Source organism: Ostrea edulis, chromosome 10, assembly GCF_947568905.1.
Source record: "Ostrea edulis chromosome 10, xbOstEdul1.1, whole genome shotgun sequence".
NCBI lineage: Eukaryota > Metazoa > Mollusca > Bivalvia > Ostreida > Ostreidae > Ostrea > Ostrea edulis.
In genome coordinates, this window is record NC_079173.1 from 16,498,009 (window position 1) to 16,513,614 (window position 15,606).

General features: G+C 35.8%; 1 protein-coding gene across 1 annotated transcript in view; it reads left to right on the forward strand.

Annotated features, from left to right (window-relative positions):
* LOC125665188 (E3 ubiquitin-protein ligase MIB2-like) overlaps window positions 1–15,606 on the forward strand; it is a 47,709-nt gene continuing 32,103 nt past the window's right edge. The window contains exons 1-7 of the mRNA XM_048897807.2: window positions 1–474; window positions 4,017–4,230; window positions 4,832–5,003; window positions 7,444–7,550; window positions 9,422–9,628; window positions 12,385–12,512; window positions 12,871–12,981. Coding sequence (XP_048753764.2) covers window positions 466–474; window positions 4,017–4,230; window positions 4,832–5,003; window positions 7,444–7,550; window positions 9,422–9,628; window positions 12,385–12,512; window positions 12,871–12,981 — 948 coding nt within the window. The 5' untranslated portion in view covers window positions 1–465. The remainder of the gene's footprint in view (window positions 475–4,016; window positions 4,231–4,831; window positions 5,004–7,443; window positions 7,551–9,421; window positions 9,629–12,384; window positions 12,513–12,870; window positions 12,982–15,606) is intronic.

Sequence of the window (15,606 nt, forward strand, 5' to 3'; positions counted from 1 at the left end):
CAACGTCTAAATGTCAAGATTCTTGGCAAAACTTACCTATACCTATAGCATCATGGATAATAATTTTATAAGTTTAAGTTTTATGCTTTAAATCTTTAAGTAGGTTCACAAAAACAACGAATTCCATGATTATACTAGTATTATTGAATGAATGAATATTTATATAAACCTTCTAATTCGCTCAGGTGTCTCATATTTACCATCTTCTGATTTTAAAAAAAATCAGAGAAGTGTTTGATTTGCTCAGATATTATCATTACAGTTCGATATGCTAAGTTAGTTTTTGTATGTTTTGATATAACTTTTTAGACGTTGACAGAGGTATTAGTGGAGCGTAGCGGGAACGATAACTCTGGGTAGAGATTGACCGCTTTTAGCAGAGCTGACTATGGCGAAGACCTGTAGCTGTAAGCAGTAATGTAAATTTCCTTGTTAAATTAGACCAGTCGATTGACGGCACAGAGGATGACGTCGGTAAGATTTTGAAATTATAGGTAACTGTATATGAAACAATGTACTCGCTCTATGGCATGGGAATGTTTCAAAAATATCGGATATTCGTTTCTACTTTCGGTTTCATTCTTGACATTCTTTTATCAACTTGAGAGAAGGCGGCATTATACCTATTGCTGAATCTACGAAGGACTGGAGAAAAAGGGAATTTTTTATAGATATCTATGATTACACGTATATAGTTCCCTTATACTATGTCACGGTGATTGAGTGACGTACGTGCTTTAATCGGTCACATTCATCAGGTTGGGAACACTTCCCCTATAGCGAGATATTCTCGCTAAAATGCGATTATCCCTCTTTAGCGAGAAATAAACATTACCGTAAACAGGTGTTTTGGTGACTTTATTGAAAATAATGGCAAATCCTGTGCAACGCTGAATAAGTGCGACACACACTCAACATGATGTGAATTGTTTCTATGGAATTGACAATCTAGTCAAGAAATTTCATATCAAAGTTGCTGGGTAAAAGAGAAGCAGTCTGAAATCCAATACACATCATGGGTGTTTTTGTTTTGATTAATATATTTGCAGAAGTATCAGACATTTTTGCACTTTTTTTTCTTTTCACATGAAACACGAAGAGATGTACTCCACGGGTGTTTTTCTCGGTTGTACAGGATATATTTACTCTCGCTAGAGAGGGATAATCGCGTTTTAGCGAGAATATCTCGCTATTATAGGGGAAGTGTTCCCAATTAACCTGTTCATGAGGGACAGGTAACTTTGTCTGTCAAATTAATAGTAGAGGTTTCTACCATGCCACCCCAAGTAAATTATTATGAAAAACATAAAAATACATTTTTAAGAAAGACCAAAAATATTCGGAAGTATAAATATGTAGGTCGCATGCACGATGAAACTGTAAAATCGATTAATATAAGGTGCAGTGTATGTACTGGCAAAATGACTGTCTTTTAAATTCCTTTCTTATGTTATGACAATTAGTATTGCACCACGCAGCTGAGTTAAACATGACGTCACAATGAAAAAGTATGTCACAGCGTACATGTTCTGATAGATGTATCGCGGGGAAAGTGTCATGATATTTTGTCGTTATTTACTACTGTTGTCAAGTGATAAACTGTATACGTGGAAACATATCTTGTCAAATGATTATATATATCATTCCTTTATGATATCAAATCATTCTCCATTTTTAATATATAGTATGCACGAAGGTGATATTCATATTATATTGTGACCTTGAAATCGCCCCTAATCTGAATGACTGATGCATTTAAAAATTCCCTCATGTACATAAATAATCTCATACTACAGAAACAGTGGCAAAGTTCAGGTTCATCTGCTATAAAAAAAACAATCTGAATTTTTCTGAAATATAATCTAGATATATTTATGCATTTGAAAAGTACGGGGAGCAATTTCTGTCTTGTATATTAACAGTATGATATACATAGGAATGTGGACAACCCCGGTAATTTGCTCAGATGACTGTTGATATGTTGATGACTTATAGCATGTTTAGTTTGAGTATACATTTGCTCAGTCACAGTCAACACATGGGTAGTACCGTTTCGGTGTTTAACCGTAACAAGTGTAATGATACCTGTGAATTTGAGGTGTCATTTCACCCCATGATTATTGTACATTTTACTATGGAAGCCCTTAACCTAGTTGCGCACTTAAATTTCACTCTTTTTTCTACATGCAACTACCTACACTCCCCCAGAATTAGTAAAAGTTATACGTGTTGCAGACAGGGGCATAGCTGACACTGTTTTGATGTGTAGGCAATTTAGATTCCAGGGGGATGAGAAGCAATGAAAGGGGGGGGGGTAGGTGGTGGAGTTCCCCTCTTACCACTGGGGTGGGGTGGTGAGAAATTTTAGAAAAATGTACGTCGATGTAAGTAGGTACTACAGGACTCGGTAACCGTGGCTAGCAACAGTATGGAACGCCGTTTCTGCCTTATAGTGTAAATCAGCCTTACGTTATGTCGATACCTCTTTATGTTATGTGGTTACATCATTATGTTATGTGGTTACACCATTATGTTATGTGGTTACATCATTACGTTATGTCGATTTATCTTTATGTGACATAACATAAAGAAGTATCGACATAACGTAATGATGTTACCACATAGCATAATGAGGTATCGACATAACGTAATGATGTTACCACACAACGTAATGATGTAACCACATAACATAATGATATAACCACATAACATAAAGAAATGTTGATATAACATAATGATGTAACCACATAACGAAATGATGTAACCACATAACATAAAGAGGTATCGACATAACGTAATGATGCAACCACATAACGTAAAGAAGTATCGACATAACGTAATGATGTTACCACATAACGAAATGATGTAACCACATAACATAAAGAGGTATCGACATAACGTAATGATGTAACCACATAACATAATGATATAACCACATAACATAAAGAAATATCGACATAACATAATGATGTAACCACATAACATAATGATATAACCACATAACATAAAGAAATATCGACATAACGTAATGATGTTACCACATAACGAAATGATGTAACCGCATAACATAAAGAGGTATCGACATAACGTAATGATGTAACCACATAACATAATGATATAACCACATAACATAAAGAAATATCGACATAACATAATGATGTAACCACATAACGTAAATATGTAACCACATAACATAAAGATGTATCGACATAACGTAAGGCTGAATTACACTATAAGGCAGAAACGGCGTTCCATACAACAGTGTTTCCTCCTCCATGTTATACTTGTGGTTTACGGGATATCTTGGGCTGTTAGAGAAAAAAATGGCAATATGATAATCTGACAGAAGTGTGTCTAGCTGTGAGGAAAATTTTGTTTCCTGCTTAAAATGTAATTGCTATCTGCAGGGATCCGAGGTATAGTTATTTCTTAGGCTAGCTAACAAGTCAAATCTGTAGCAGATTGGCATAAGTATTTGATGGCCTAGGATTTAATCTTGCTCATATGAAAAATGAGAATGATTTTCTTCTTAAGGCCCGTTTTTATGTGATCAAATGAACATAAACAAAGCTAGTTCACAAGATGTTATCAAAGTATCAACCCATCAGAACGAAAATCGCATCCATCTCAAACTTGTTCATATAGCTACATGCTACAGAAGTGAAATTTAGCTAGTCAGAAAGTTTGCACCAGATATTAGGTAGGTCTATTATATGAAATAATATAATTCAATACAATGGATGATAATGAAATGAAGTATAATTTTACTTTTAAGTTTTTTTGTAACATCTTTCCAAATTTAAATTTTCGCTAATAATCACCATTGATTACCCCTGCTTTTGATTAGTAGACTGAGATGATTTGATATTTATATTAATGTACATTTGTAAAGTAATGGCAACAAAAAAGTTTCCAGAAAAGAAGCACTAAAAATTGAAATCCTGATTGCTTAAACAACTTGCACATCAATAATTAATATGCCATATGTTACATGTGTAGAATTCTGCGTGTTTTAGATAAAAGCGGGAACCAGAGTAGTAAGAGGACCAGACTGGGCTTCCAAAAAACAGGACAATGGGGAAGGCTTCCTGGGGACTATCATATTTGTCCCCAAGTCTGGTTCTAGTGATAACCAAGTAACAGTCATTTGGGACTCGGGACGAGAGTTACGATACAGGGCCGGGCATGATGGGAAGTATGACCTCCGAGTGTATGACACGGCTCCAGCAGGTAAGATATACTCAAATCAGGAAACAGGCACTGTACTGTAAGCCAGTTTAGTAATAAAACTCTTAGATGAGTAAGTTTTTGATTGACAGGGTATAAGTACATGATTTGACCATGTCTGTCTCAGGTGTCTATAAATGTAATGGTTAGGCCAAAAAAAAAAAAATGTTGGTTTTCACTTTCACCTGAAAATTTTTAAAGGTCAGTAGGTAGGTTTTTTTGTTGTTGTTGATTTTATAGGTTGAATAATTTTCTAATGATTTAGTATTCTACTATGCATACAATAAAGTGATTATTTAGTAATCAAATAAAATTTAAATGATGAATCGATACATTTCTTCACTTTACTGTAAACAAAAACTGTTTTTGTGCTTTGGAATCTGTCTAGTATTAGTGCATAATAAATAACTTCAAATAAATCAATAAATATACTCTTGTTGTAGTGATGACATTTGCAAAATCTGTGAGAATGGAAAAAAAAATGTGTTAGAGTCGGCAGAAATTTTTAGGGTAGGTAGGGAAAGTGGAAACCAACATATTTTTGTTTTGGCCTAAATTGAGTTTCTCTGAATATATTTGACCTGCAGTTTATTCCTTTCCGCAGGAATTAAGCATGATGGAGTAACATGTGATGCCTGTGATGAACACCCGCTGAAAGGGATACGATGGAAGTGTTCCAATTGTGATGACTATGATCTTTGTAATCTCTGTTATATGAATGACCAACATGATACAGGTCATAGTTTTGTCCGTATCGATACAGACCACTGCCGTGCGTAAGTACTGAGACTATTATTAATCTTTGTTTATTATAGTTCTGTAGTGAATTTTGGGGTGGATTTATGGATCGGGTTCAGGGTTGTCTAGTATTGCACGTGTTGCTCTGTCTGTTTTTCCTGCGGACACTGAAGGCGAGCAGATGTGTTTTTAGTTGACTCATCAATGTAGTCGTGGTATTTGTCTATAGTCTCTGAGTAAGTTGTCTGCTTTATTTGGTAATATACATGTATGTGTTTGGAAGTGTTGCTGTTTAGTTTACAGAAAATCACTTTAGTTCAACAAAATTTGAATTCAATAACAAAATTTGCTATCAATAATCGGTATAAAAAGAACATTTTATTTGGTATATATTATTTGAACGGTAAGGATCTGAGATAACACAGGGAAAAGGAGCTCACATGATTGAATCATTCTCATAAAATTAATATGGAATTTGAAACACACAGGTATTTTGCATGAGAACAAGAGGAAAAGTAAGACACATGAAATTTTCATGAAACGATATTCACATGGTTAAGTCATTTGGACATCATTGGTCTTTTAATGCAAATGTAAATTCTATGTAAATAGGTTTCAAGGATGACGATGACAACTCAAGATATAAACATAATAAAGTGTGATTTCGAGCAGGATTTGAACAGTACTGTAGATGAACTAAGAGAAACTGACATTATCAGAGCTCCAAATGATTTTTCACCACAAAGAGTATTTACTCCTTGATTTTCAAATCAATGAGTATTTTGCTTTTCAGAAAAATTCAGAAGTGTATTTTGTTAATTTACTGATTATCTTTGCTCTTTTGCACAGAAGATGTCACCAGATAAACGATACCTTTTCCGTTAAACTTTAACTTAAAGTTTACACTAAAAGGCTGCTCCAGCTATTTACGGGGAAAATCCTTTGCAGTTCTTTTTATCAAAACTATTCATTGTCATTGGGAATTTGATACTTATCATTGATGCGTTGAATTTGAATATGTGAAACACTCAGTCACATGATTATGATCAAATTATGTATATCATTCGTCCACGATTGATAATACAAGGTTTTTTTTCTGTGCTTTCGACCGCACACTAACTCTTTAAGAAAGAAAGTATAACAAGTAGGCCTATATAATAGTGTTTTGAGTTAACTCTTCCAATTTTTCAAAATTGTGATTGTCATCAAAACACGTATTTCATAGTGCTAAATATCATGTATGATCAAGCCCTGGGCTAACCTCAATTCATATGAATAGATAATTCATATTTATATCATACTACATGTATCACAAATACGCGGACTAATACGCATTACTTTGGGAGTGTAAAGCGTATTTACATTCGCTAATGCGTAATTGTACGCATGATTTTCAACTTAAATGCGTATTTGGTAAAATTTGATGAGTATTTACGCTGATACTCACCTTATCTGAAGCTTTGCATTATCAATGATGTATTTATCAATTTTTTGTGTTTAAAACAAGGAAACTTACGAAATAGTGTTTGATATAAGCTTTATCTTCACACGCAGTTCAATGTTGCTCATATATTGCAACATTTTCATGCAAATCGTGCTCAAAATCACACTGCCTCTCACCTCTGTCAGTGCGGGTTCGAATCCTGCTCGTGCCAGTAAGTGAGAAAGCTTCCCAGTTTGCTTTCAGAAGGTACATTGTATATGGGTTCTCTATTCCACCAATAAAAACCACCAGATAACTGAAAAATTGTTGAGTGTGGCGGTAAACATCAATCAATCAATCCTTAATTAAGTGAGAGATTTGATTTTAATCAGACTGAAGTTCAAGCTAGGTCAAAGGTATGTGACAAATGAGAGGTACATGTAGGAAAAAATTAAGAAAAAAATACTACCCTTCCCCATCCCATATGATCTATAGATTGACAAACCATGGTTTTTATGAGGGTTTTTTTTTTAACATTGTGATTTCAAGGGCCTAGGCCTTAAAAATTGCGATTGGGAAAAATAGTGACATTTGCTTGAAATTGGAAAAAATGCTTCATAGATAAAAGAAATAGGGAGAACATTAAGGAATAATTGAACTCCTTCTGAATTACATTTTGGTCAAAGCTTACCACATTTAAACAAGCAGATGCCAAAAAAAAAGTTTACTTTAACAATTTTGAAGCAAAAATTGTGATCTGTGGGCCTGTGAAGGAGATTTATGAACAATAAGAACACCCTCTTTGTTTTCATTGTTTGGGAATTTTAAAAGCAATAATTGGGGAAAATATTTGTTTTTAGCATTGGGAGTAGCTAGGACCTTATTTCGGCCCCCTATAGACCCTAAAAAAAATCCCAGCAAGCCTAACACCATAATCACTGCATGAGCTTACTACAAACAAATGATGATTTCTAAAAGGGCAAAGAATTGTACATCAGATATACAGCTGAAATTAACCTTTTCATTATAATGTGCTTGTATTTACTTCTTGACAGAGTGCATATGCCCCCCAGGAAGACGAGTAAAACCATAATTGTCAAGGGGCTGTTCCCAAAGGCAGAAGTTATCAGAGGCCCACACTGGAAATGGAAGAATGATGATGGTAATGTACCAGCATTTTCATAAATACCGTGAAGTTCATGTAGGTGATATAAGATTAGATGAACAGAAAAGTGAGCGAGAAATCATGGATGAATTTAATAACCCAAAGCATTTCTATCTGAAAATGAGTATTAGATTTAACTGACAACTTCCAATGAGCCATTCCTTGCAATAAGGGCCACCCTTTTAAAAGTATCTTATTGCTAAATTGTGAACTATAGAGAACAATCCCTCAAAATAGTACAATCAAGCAAAGATGACAACTAACTTGTGATTGGTAACTTTGACCTTTTTCTTTATACACTGTAATAAGTATGCAAAAAATGACATCACGTTTTTTGATAAGATAAGAGTCTTTTTTGCTAGGAACGGCTCATATTATACATTTATTGCATGATAGTGAGGGAGATATGAATATTTATTCACCCAAGAAAAATCAATATGGTTTTTCTTGGGTGAATAAATATTGATATCTCCCAAACATTCATGCAATAAATTGTTTATTATACCGAAACAAAGCACGACTACAAAATTACTTTGAAATTGGAGTCCGCTCAACTATACATTGTATGTAGCTGAGATTGCCTAAACAGTAACGCCGCGCTGTCAAAGTATTAGGAGGTACAAACAACGAATTAGTGATATAATAACCAGTTTTTGTATTTCCATTCTCCATGGATGCTGATTTACTTGCTTGCTTTTTCTACCAACCAAAACCTAGCGATTTAAATGTATATCAGAGACCCGCATATTTTGTGCCTTACGAACAATCAAAGTACAATGACGAGAACTTATTGTGACGTCACAATACACTTCGTTTACCTTGACGTTAAATTTATGGAAATGCACGAGGCTGTGTGTTTGTTGTTGCATGCGTCATTTGGAACACTCGGGTTTGTTCATTTAACTGGACATGTTTGTTGTTGTCTGTGTTATTCGGAACACTCGGGTTTGTTCATTTAACTGGACACGAAAGTGAAACAAGAGATATCCGAAGGGGTGGAACACGATGTTTTGTTACAGGGCAAACACGACGGTCACCTAACCTTCTCAGCCAATCAGATTCTGTTTTACTAGTGATTCTTTATATGAGGTATAATAATATGATATATTCAAAGGTAACAAAGTTACTAAAAATTCCTATTTTCCTCATTTTTGACCCAAAATTGACAAACTAAAAGCTTATATTACTTCAAAAAATGTAGAGCGCACACATGTACCTACCGTACAAACTTACATATTTTGCACACCTGTACTAGCTGCGGTATAAGAATGATACGCAGGCATTTATGTGTGCTCAATGATTTCCTAAGTAAAATGTAGGTCAATTTTAAAAAAAAAATTATGATTTTCTTCTGAAACCTTAGATTTGACCAAATTTGCAATAATCTTGTGGCTTAATTTAAAGACTTATATTCATGAATATAAGTTTGTTTATATTTTTACTATTAAACTTGAGGCTTTTGAAATTGTCTTGAAATAATTTTTTATTAGATTTCACAGTTTTTAAATCTATTTTGAAATTTAAGTGAAAATGAGGACCACATGTGACCCCAAAATTCTCATACCTTAGTCTTGCCCTTGAAAAGTTTCTCCAATCATAATAATTGTTTTTATAATGAATTTGATGGTAAAGACCATAAGCTGAGAATAGACTTAAGTCAAAATTTTGATTATTTATTATATCTAAGATTTATCTAGGGCAGATCTTTAAAAAAAAACTACAGTTTTATAAAAAAAAAAAAATTTCAAATGCAAATATATACTGAAAATTTTATTTGTTTATGAAAATTATTTCAAAAGTTAGCTGAAATTTATTAGACTGGAGTGTATTCTCAGTTTATAATCTTGAGGGTTGGTTTTTTGACTCAGGTGGTGAGGGGGAGGTTGGGAGGATACAGGAAGTGGTGATGTGGGATAAAAAGTTCCACCGCGGTGGTGTCAGAGTTCAGTGGAAGAATGATTCGACCTCTAAGGATTACAGAGTTGGGGGAGAGGGGTGTGTGGATGTTATTTACACCCGCATGAAAGAGACGGCATCCGGTGGAAAGTATTACCCAGATCATATTCCTGTCGTGGGTGAGTAATTTTTGTCCAGTGCTAAGTTACACTGCAAAGTATCCTACTAACGAAATCAGTCACTGTTTTAATTATGTTTTCACTAAAAAGCTTTCACACCTTATCAAATAGCAATCATCCAGCATTTTATTCTCATTTGAATATTTTTTGCCAGCTTAAAGCATTCAAATCTCATTTTGTCTTTGTGGAAGAATTTGAATCATATATTATAATTACTTATCTGTCTCATGAATATTCATGATTATCGCAATTCACCTTTGAATTAGAACGCTTTGGCCGATATAGTATTGTGTTGTGTGACGACACAATTGAATCTGTTTGTAATACAATTGCGAAATACAACAGAAACTCTCATTGGTCCATATGTATAAGTCCGCCCAAATTCCCTTATACGGGAGTAGTCAGCATTTGAAAACATGACGGCCAGATGCTAGATGGAATAAAACTTCAAAGGAAGAAAGACAAAAAGTTGTATTCTTGTGTTGTTGTCTCATAGCTTTAATATAAAAAAAATTCCTCACATATTTTCCTACTATACTTGTGTCCAAACATACCTTCAAATATTTATTAAAACCCCAAAACTCGATCACAGCTTTTGATGATTTCGTTCGTAGACGTAGCCATGTTAGGTAGCCAGTCAATTCGAATCCCGGTTCATTTCCATACTGGCACAATAGCGTCTAGATGTGTACTAATACCCCACAAATATTTTAGCTAAATAGTTTAGATAATATACCACCCCAGTCCCATTAAATGATAATTATTCAAATAGCTAAACTCACGGCAATGCGGCTTTCATTAGTCATAAGCGGCCGCGCCGGCCGGTCTCCATCTAATGGGCTTATGTAGCATTTTCGTTAATCAAGAGCTTATTTTACCTTTACAAAAACTGGTACAAAAAATGTTTTAATTTCTATCAATTATTCGTGTTGATAATAAATGAAGAGCGAATACACAACTTACAACCGATTTTATGAATAGATACCAATAGCATGAGTTCGAATTGACCGGCTACCTAACATGGCTACGTCAACAAACGAAATCATTTGAAGCTGCGAGTTTTCGAGCCGTGTGTGGCTTTAATGAAAATTTGAAGGTATGTTTGGACACAAGTATATAGTAGGAAAATATGTTAAGATTTTTTTATATTGAGTTTATGATACAGCAACACAAGAATACACCGATTTCAGGCCTCAACCGTCCGCAGCTTTTTGTGACCCGCGTACCCGTAAATCGAAGGTTTTTATTAGAGGTGGATCTTTTCAGAGAGCTATGTACATTTCTCCAGCTACACTGACTCCGCTCGAGAAAGTGGGCGGGCTATAATCGGCCAATGAAAACTCTTGTTGTATTACATCAAACATGTCATTCAAATTGTTCAATCGTCTCACAACGCAATACTATATCGGGTAAAGCGTTCTAATTCAAAGGTGAATTGCGATAAGAGTGAAATGATGGTTATCTGTCTCATGAATATTCATGATTAAGAGTGAAATGATGGTTTTTTTCTGTAGATGTTGTTAATATTCATGATTAGGCCAATTCAACTTAATTGATAGATTATCATCCCCGCCCGCCCCTCAAAAATTTACCCGCCCCGAATTTTTTTATTTTGCGATTTCCGGAAAATTTTCATGTCTGACTCCGGTATTTACACTACTTGTTTACATTTCCGGTATAGTGACGAGAAAAGCCACGTGAAGAAAATAGTCTTATAGATCTATATGATTTTCTTAATTTCTCACGTTCTTACAGGCGTAAATGTTGAAGAAGTGAGGTATATTTCTGTTTGAAATTAAAACTTAACCTGGAATTCCTATGTGAAAATAGCATACATTGATATCCATCTGGCATTAAACTGTTAAATGATGCGCATCTGTTGAAAAAAAACAACTCGTTTGTCTTTAATATTTTCCCCAGAAAATAAAAATGAAAAAATAAAATCCTCCCACCCGCCCCATACTTTTTGGTGACCCTGGATGACAATCTACTAATTAAGTTGAATTGGCCTTAGGAGTGAGATGATGGCTTTTTTCTGTAGATGTTGTTAATATTCATGATTAGGAGTGAGATGAATATTCATGATTAGGAGCGAGATGATGGGTTTTTTCTGTAGATGTTGTTAATATTCATGATTAGCAGCGAGATGATGGCTTTTTTCTGTAGATGTTGTTGATATTCATGATTAGGAGTAAGATGAATATTCATGATTAGGAGCAAGATGATGGCTTTTTTCTGTAGATGTTGTTGATATTCATGATTAGGAGTGAGATGATGGCTTTTTTCTGTAGATGTTGTTAATATTCATGATTAGGAGTGAGATGAATATTCATGATTAGGAGTAAGATGAATATTCATGATTAGGAGCGAGATGATGGTTTTTTTCTGTAGATGTTGTTAATATTCATGATTAGGATAAAAATGATGACTTTTTTCAGTAGATGTTGTTAATATTCATGATTAGGAGTGAGATGATGACTTTTTTTCTGTAGCTAGATGTTGTTAATATTTATGATTAGGAGTGAGATGATGACTTTTTTTCTGTAGCTAGATGTTGTTAATATTTATGATTAGGAGTGAGATGATGACTTTTTTTCTGTAGCTAGATGTTGTTAATATTCATGATTAGGAGTGAGATGATGACTTTTTTCTGTAGATGTTGTTGATATTCATGATAAGGAGTGAGATGAATATTCATGATTAGGAGTGAGATGAATATTCATGATTAGGAGTGAGATGGTGACTTTTTTCTGTAGATGTTGTCAATCCTGGTGTGATTCTTCTCAAACCAGGAGACAAAGTGCGGATACATTTGTCCCTGAAGGACTTCAGGAGGCTACAGGACGATGATGTTTACGGTGGATGGGAGGACAAAATGGAAGAGGTCAGAATAACTTTTATATCTAATTAAATTTCCGGACGGAAGCGGTTGCACTTTGATCAGAATGACCCATATTTATTGGCATGTTACGGTTACCATGGCCTAAATCCAAAGGCAGGATTTGGACTGCTAACCCAGTTAAGAATAGCCTTTATCCAAATGCAGACAATTATAGGTACAGTAGAAATAGCGGTATAGGTACTAGTAGGGATTAGGATTCCGAACCCCTACAGAAATGTAATGCATGGCATATGACATCATGACAATTTGTGTTTTCTGAAATGGGGTTATACATGTACTTGATATGCAATTAATTAAGAATTTAGACATTGCTTAACATATTTTCTTTCTTATACTGCAGTGTGTCGAAAACCTGGGAACAATTGTCCAGATATTGTTTCAAGGGAAGACATGTCGTGTACAATACGAGGATGGAACTGTGTGGAGTATTAACCGGGCAGCATTAACCAGGGTCAGTTTCTGTATCACACCGGGGTATCAAACTGTATCATTGACCAGGGGCAGTTTCTGTATTTACATCACACCGGGGTATTAAACAGTGTCACTAACCAGGGGCAGTTTCTGTATTTACATCACACCGAGGTATTAAACCGTGTCACTGACCAGGGGCAGTTTCTGTATTTACATCACACCGGGGTATTAAACCGTGTCACTGACCAGGGGCAGTTTCTGTATTTACATCACAAACTATATGTCACTGACCAGGGGCAGTTTCTGTATTTACATCACAAACTATATGTCACTGACCAGGGGCAGTTTCTGTATTTACATCACTCTAGGGTATTAAACTGTGTCACTGACCAGGGGCAGTTTCTGAATTTACATCACACTGGGGTATTAAACCGTGTCACTGACCAGGGGCAGTTTCTGTATTTACATCACAAACTATATGTCACTGACCAGGGGCAGTTTCTGTATTTACATCACACTGGGGTATTAAACCGTGTCACTGACCAGGGGCAGTTTCTGTATTTACATCACAAACTATATGTCACTGACCAGGGGCAGTTTCTGTATTTACATCACACCGGGGTATTAAACCGTGTCACTGACCAGGGGCAGTTTCTATATTTACATCACACCGGGGTATTAAACCGTGTCACTGACCAGGGTCAGTTTCTATATTTACATTACACTGGGGTATTAAACCGTGTTGCTGACCAGGGTCGGTTTCCATATTTCACATCAAGATATTCAAACTGTGAGTGATGAGGGTCATTATCCCTGAATTTACATTACAACAGAGTATCAATCAAAACAGTATTATCGATCAGGGTCAGTTTCTCTATATTTACATTTAATAGTATGCCATCAAGAGTATAACCCTTACATATATCCGTCTGTCCGTCCGTCTGTCCATCTGTAAACTTTTAACATTTTTAACTTCTTCTCAAAAACCACTGGGCCAATTTCAACCAAAGTTGGCACAAAGCATCCTTAGGTAAAGGGAATTCTAAATTGTTAAAATAAAGGGCCAGGCCACCTTCCAAGGGGAGATAATCAAGAAAAGGTAAAAATAGGGTAGGGTCATTAAAAAATATTCTTCTCAAGAACCACTGGGCTAGAAAAGATGAAATTTATAGATAAGCTTTATTAGGTAGTGCAGATTCTAAATTGTTAAAATCCTGGCCCCCGGGGGTCGGATGGGGCCACAATAGGGGATCAAAGTTTTACATACAAATATATAGGAAAAATCTTTAAAAATCTTCTTCTCAAGAACCACTGAGCCAGAAAAGCTGAGATTTATATCAAAGCTTCCTGATATAGTGCAGATTCTAAATTGTTAAAATCCTGGCCCCCGGGGGTCAGATGGGGCCACAATAGGGGATCAAAGTTTTACATACAAATATATAGAAAAATCTTTAAAAATCTTCTTCTCAAGAACCACTATGCCAGAAAAGCTGAGATTTATATGAAAGCTTCCTGATATAGTGCAGATTCTAAATTGTTAGGTCACCTGAATTCATTCAGGTGACCTATTGCTATCTGTTTTTGTCCGTCGTCGTGCGTTAACATTTGAACATTTTCAGCTTCTTCTCTGAAACCCCTGAACCAATTTCAACCAATTTTGGCATATAGCATCTGTGGGTGAAGGGGAACAAAAATTTTGAAATTCGTGGTCCCTGCCCCCCTGGGGCCTGAGGGGTGGGGCAAAAACCATCAAAATGAGTGTAATTTTAAAAAATCTTCTTCTTTACTCCTGGACATCAAGAAGCCAAACTGTGGGCATAATTATAATGAGCATTGAGCCCTCTACCAAAATTGTGAAATTCATGGCCCCTGGGGCAGGGGTTCTTGCGTTAGGGTGGGGCTCTATTGGTCATATAGTGAAAATGTAGAAATTCTTTGAAAATCTTCTTTGTCTCTGGGTATTAAGTAGACAAACTAATAGCATGGTAATGATGAGCAAGGATGCCTCTTTATACCCCCCGCAACAAGTTGTGGGGGGGTATACTGGAATCGAGTTGTCCGTCTGTCCGTTCGTCCGTCCGTCTGTAGACGCAATTGTTTCCGGGCTCTAAAGCATTATCCTTTCCACCTACAGTCACCATATCATATATATGGACTACCCATGGGATGAAGATGTTCCCTATCGATTTTGGGGTCAAAAGGTCAAAGGTCAAGCACACTGGACATCGAAGTAGCAATAGGGTTTCCGGGCTCTAAAGCGTTATCCTTTCCACCTACAGTCACCATATCATATATATGGACTACTAATGGGATGAAGATGATCCCTATCGATTTTGGGGTCAAAAGGTCAAAGGTCACACGCACTGGACATTGAAGTAGCAATATGGTTTCCGGGCTCTAAAGCGTTATCCTTTCCACCTACAGTCACCATATCATACATATGGACTACCCATGGGATGAAGATGTTCCCTATCGACTTTGGGGTCAAAAGGTCAAAGGTCATGTGCACTGGACATCGAAGTAGCAACACTCAGAAAAGAGGTAGTTTATACCTATTACCAACACCCTTTGGGAGATTGGGGTAAGCGGGGGGTATTCTTAGTGAGCATTGCTCACAGTACCTCTTGTTAAAAATTGTGAAATTCATGGCCCCTGGATCAGGGGT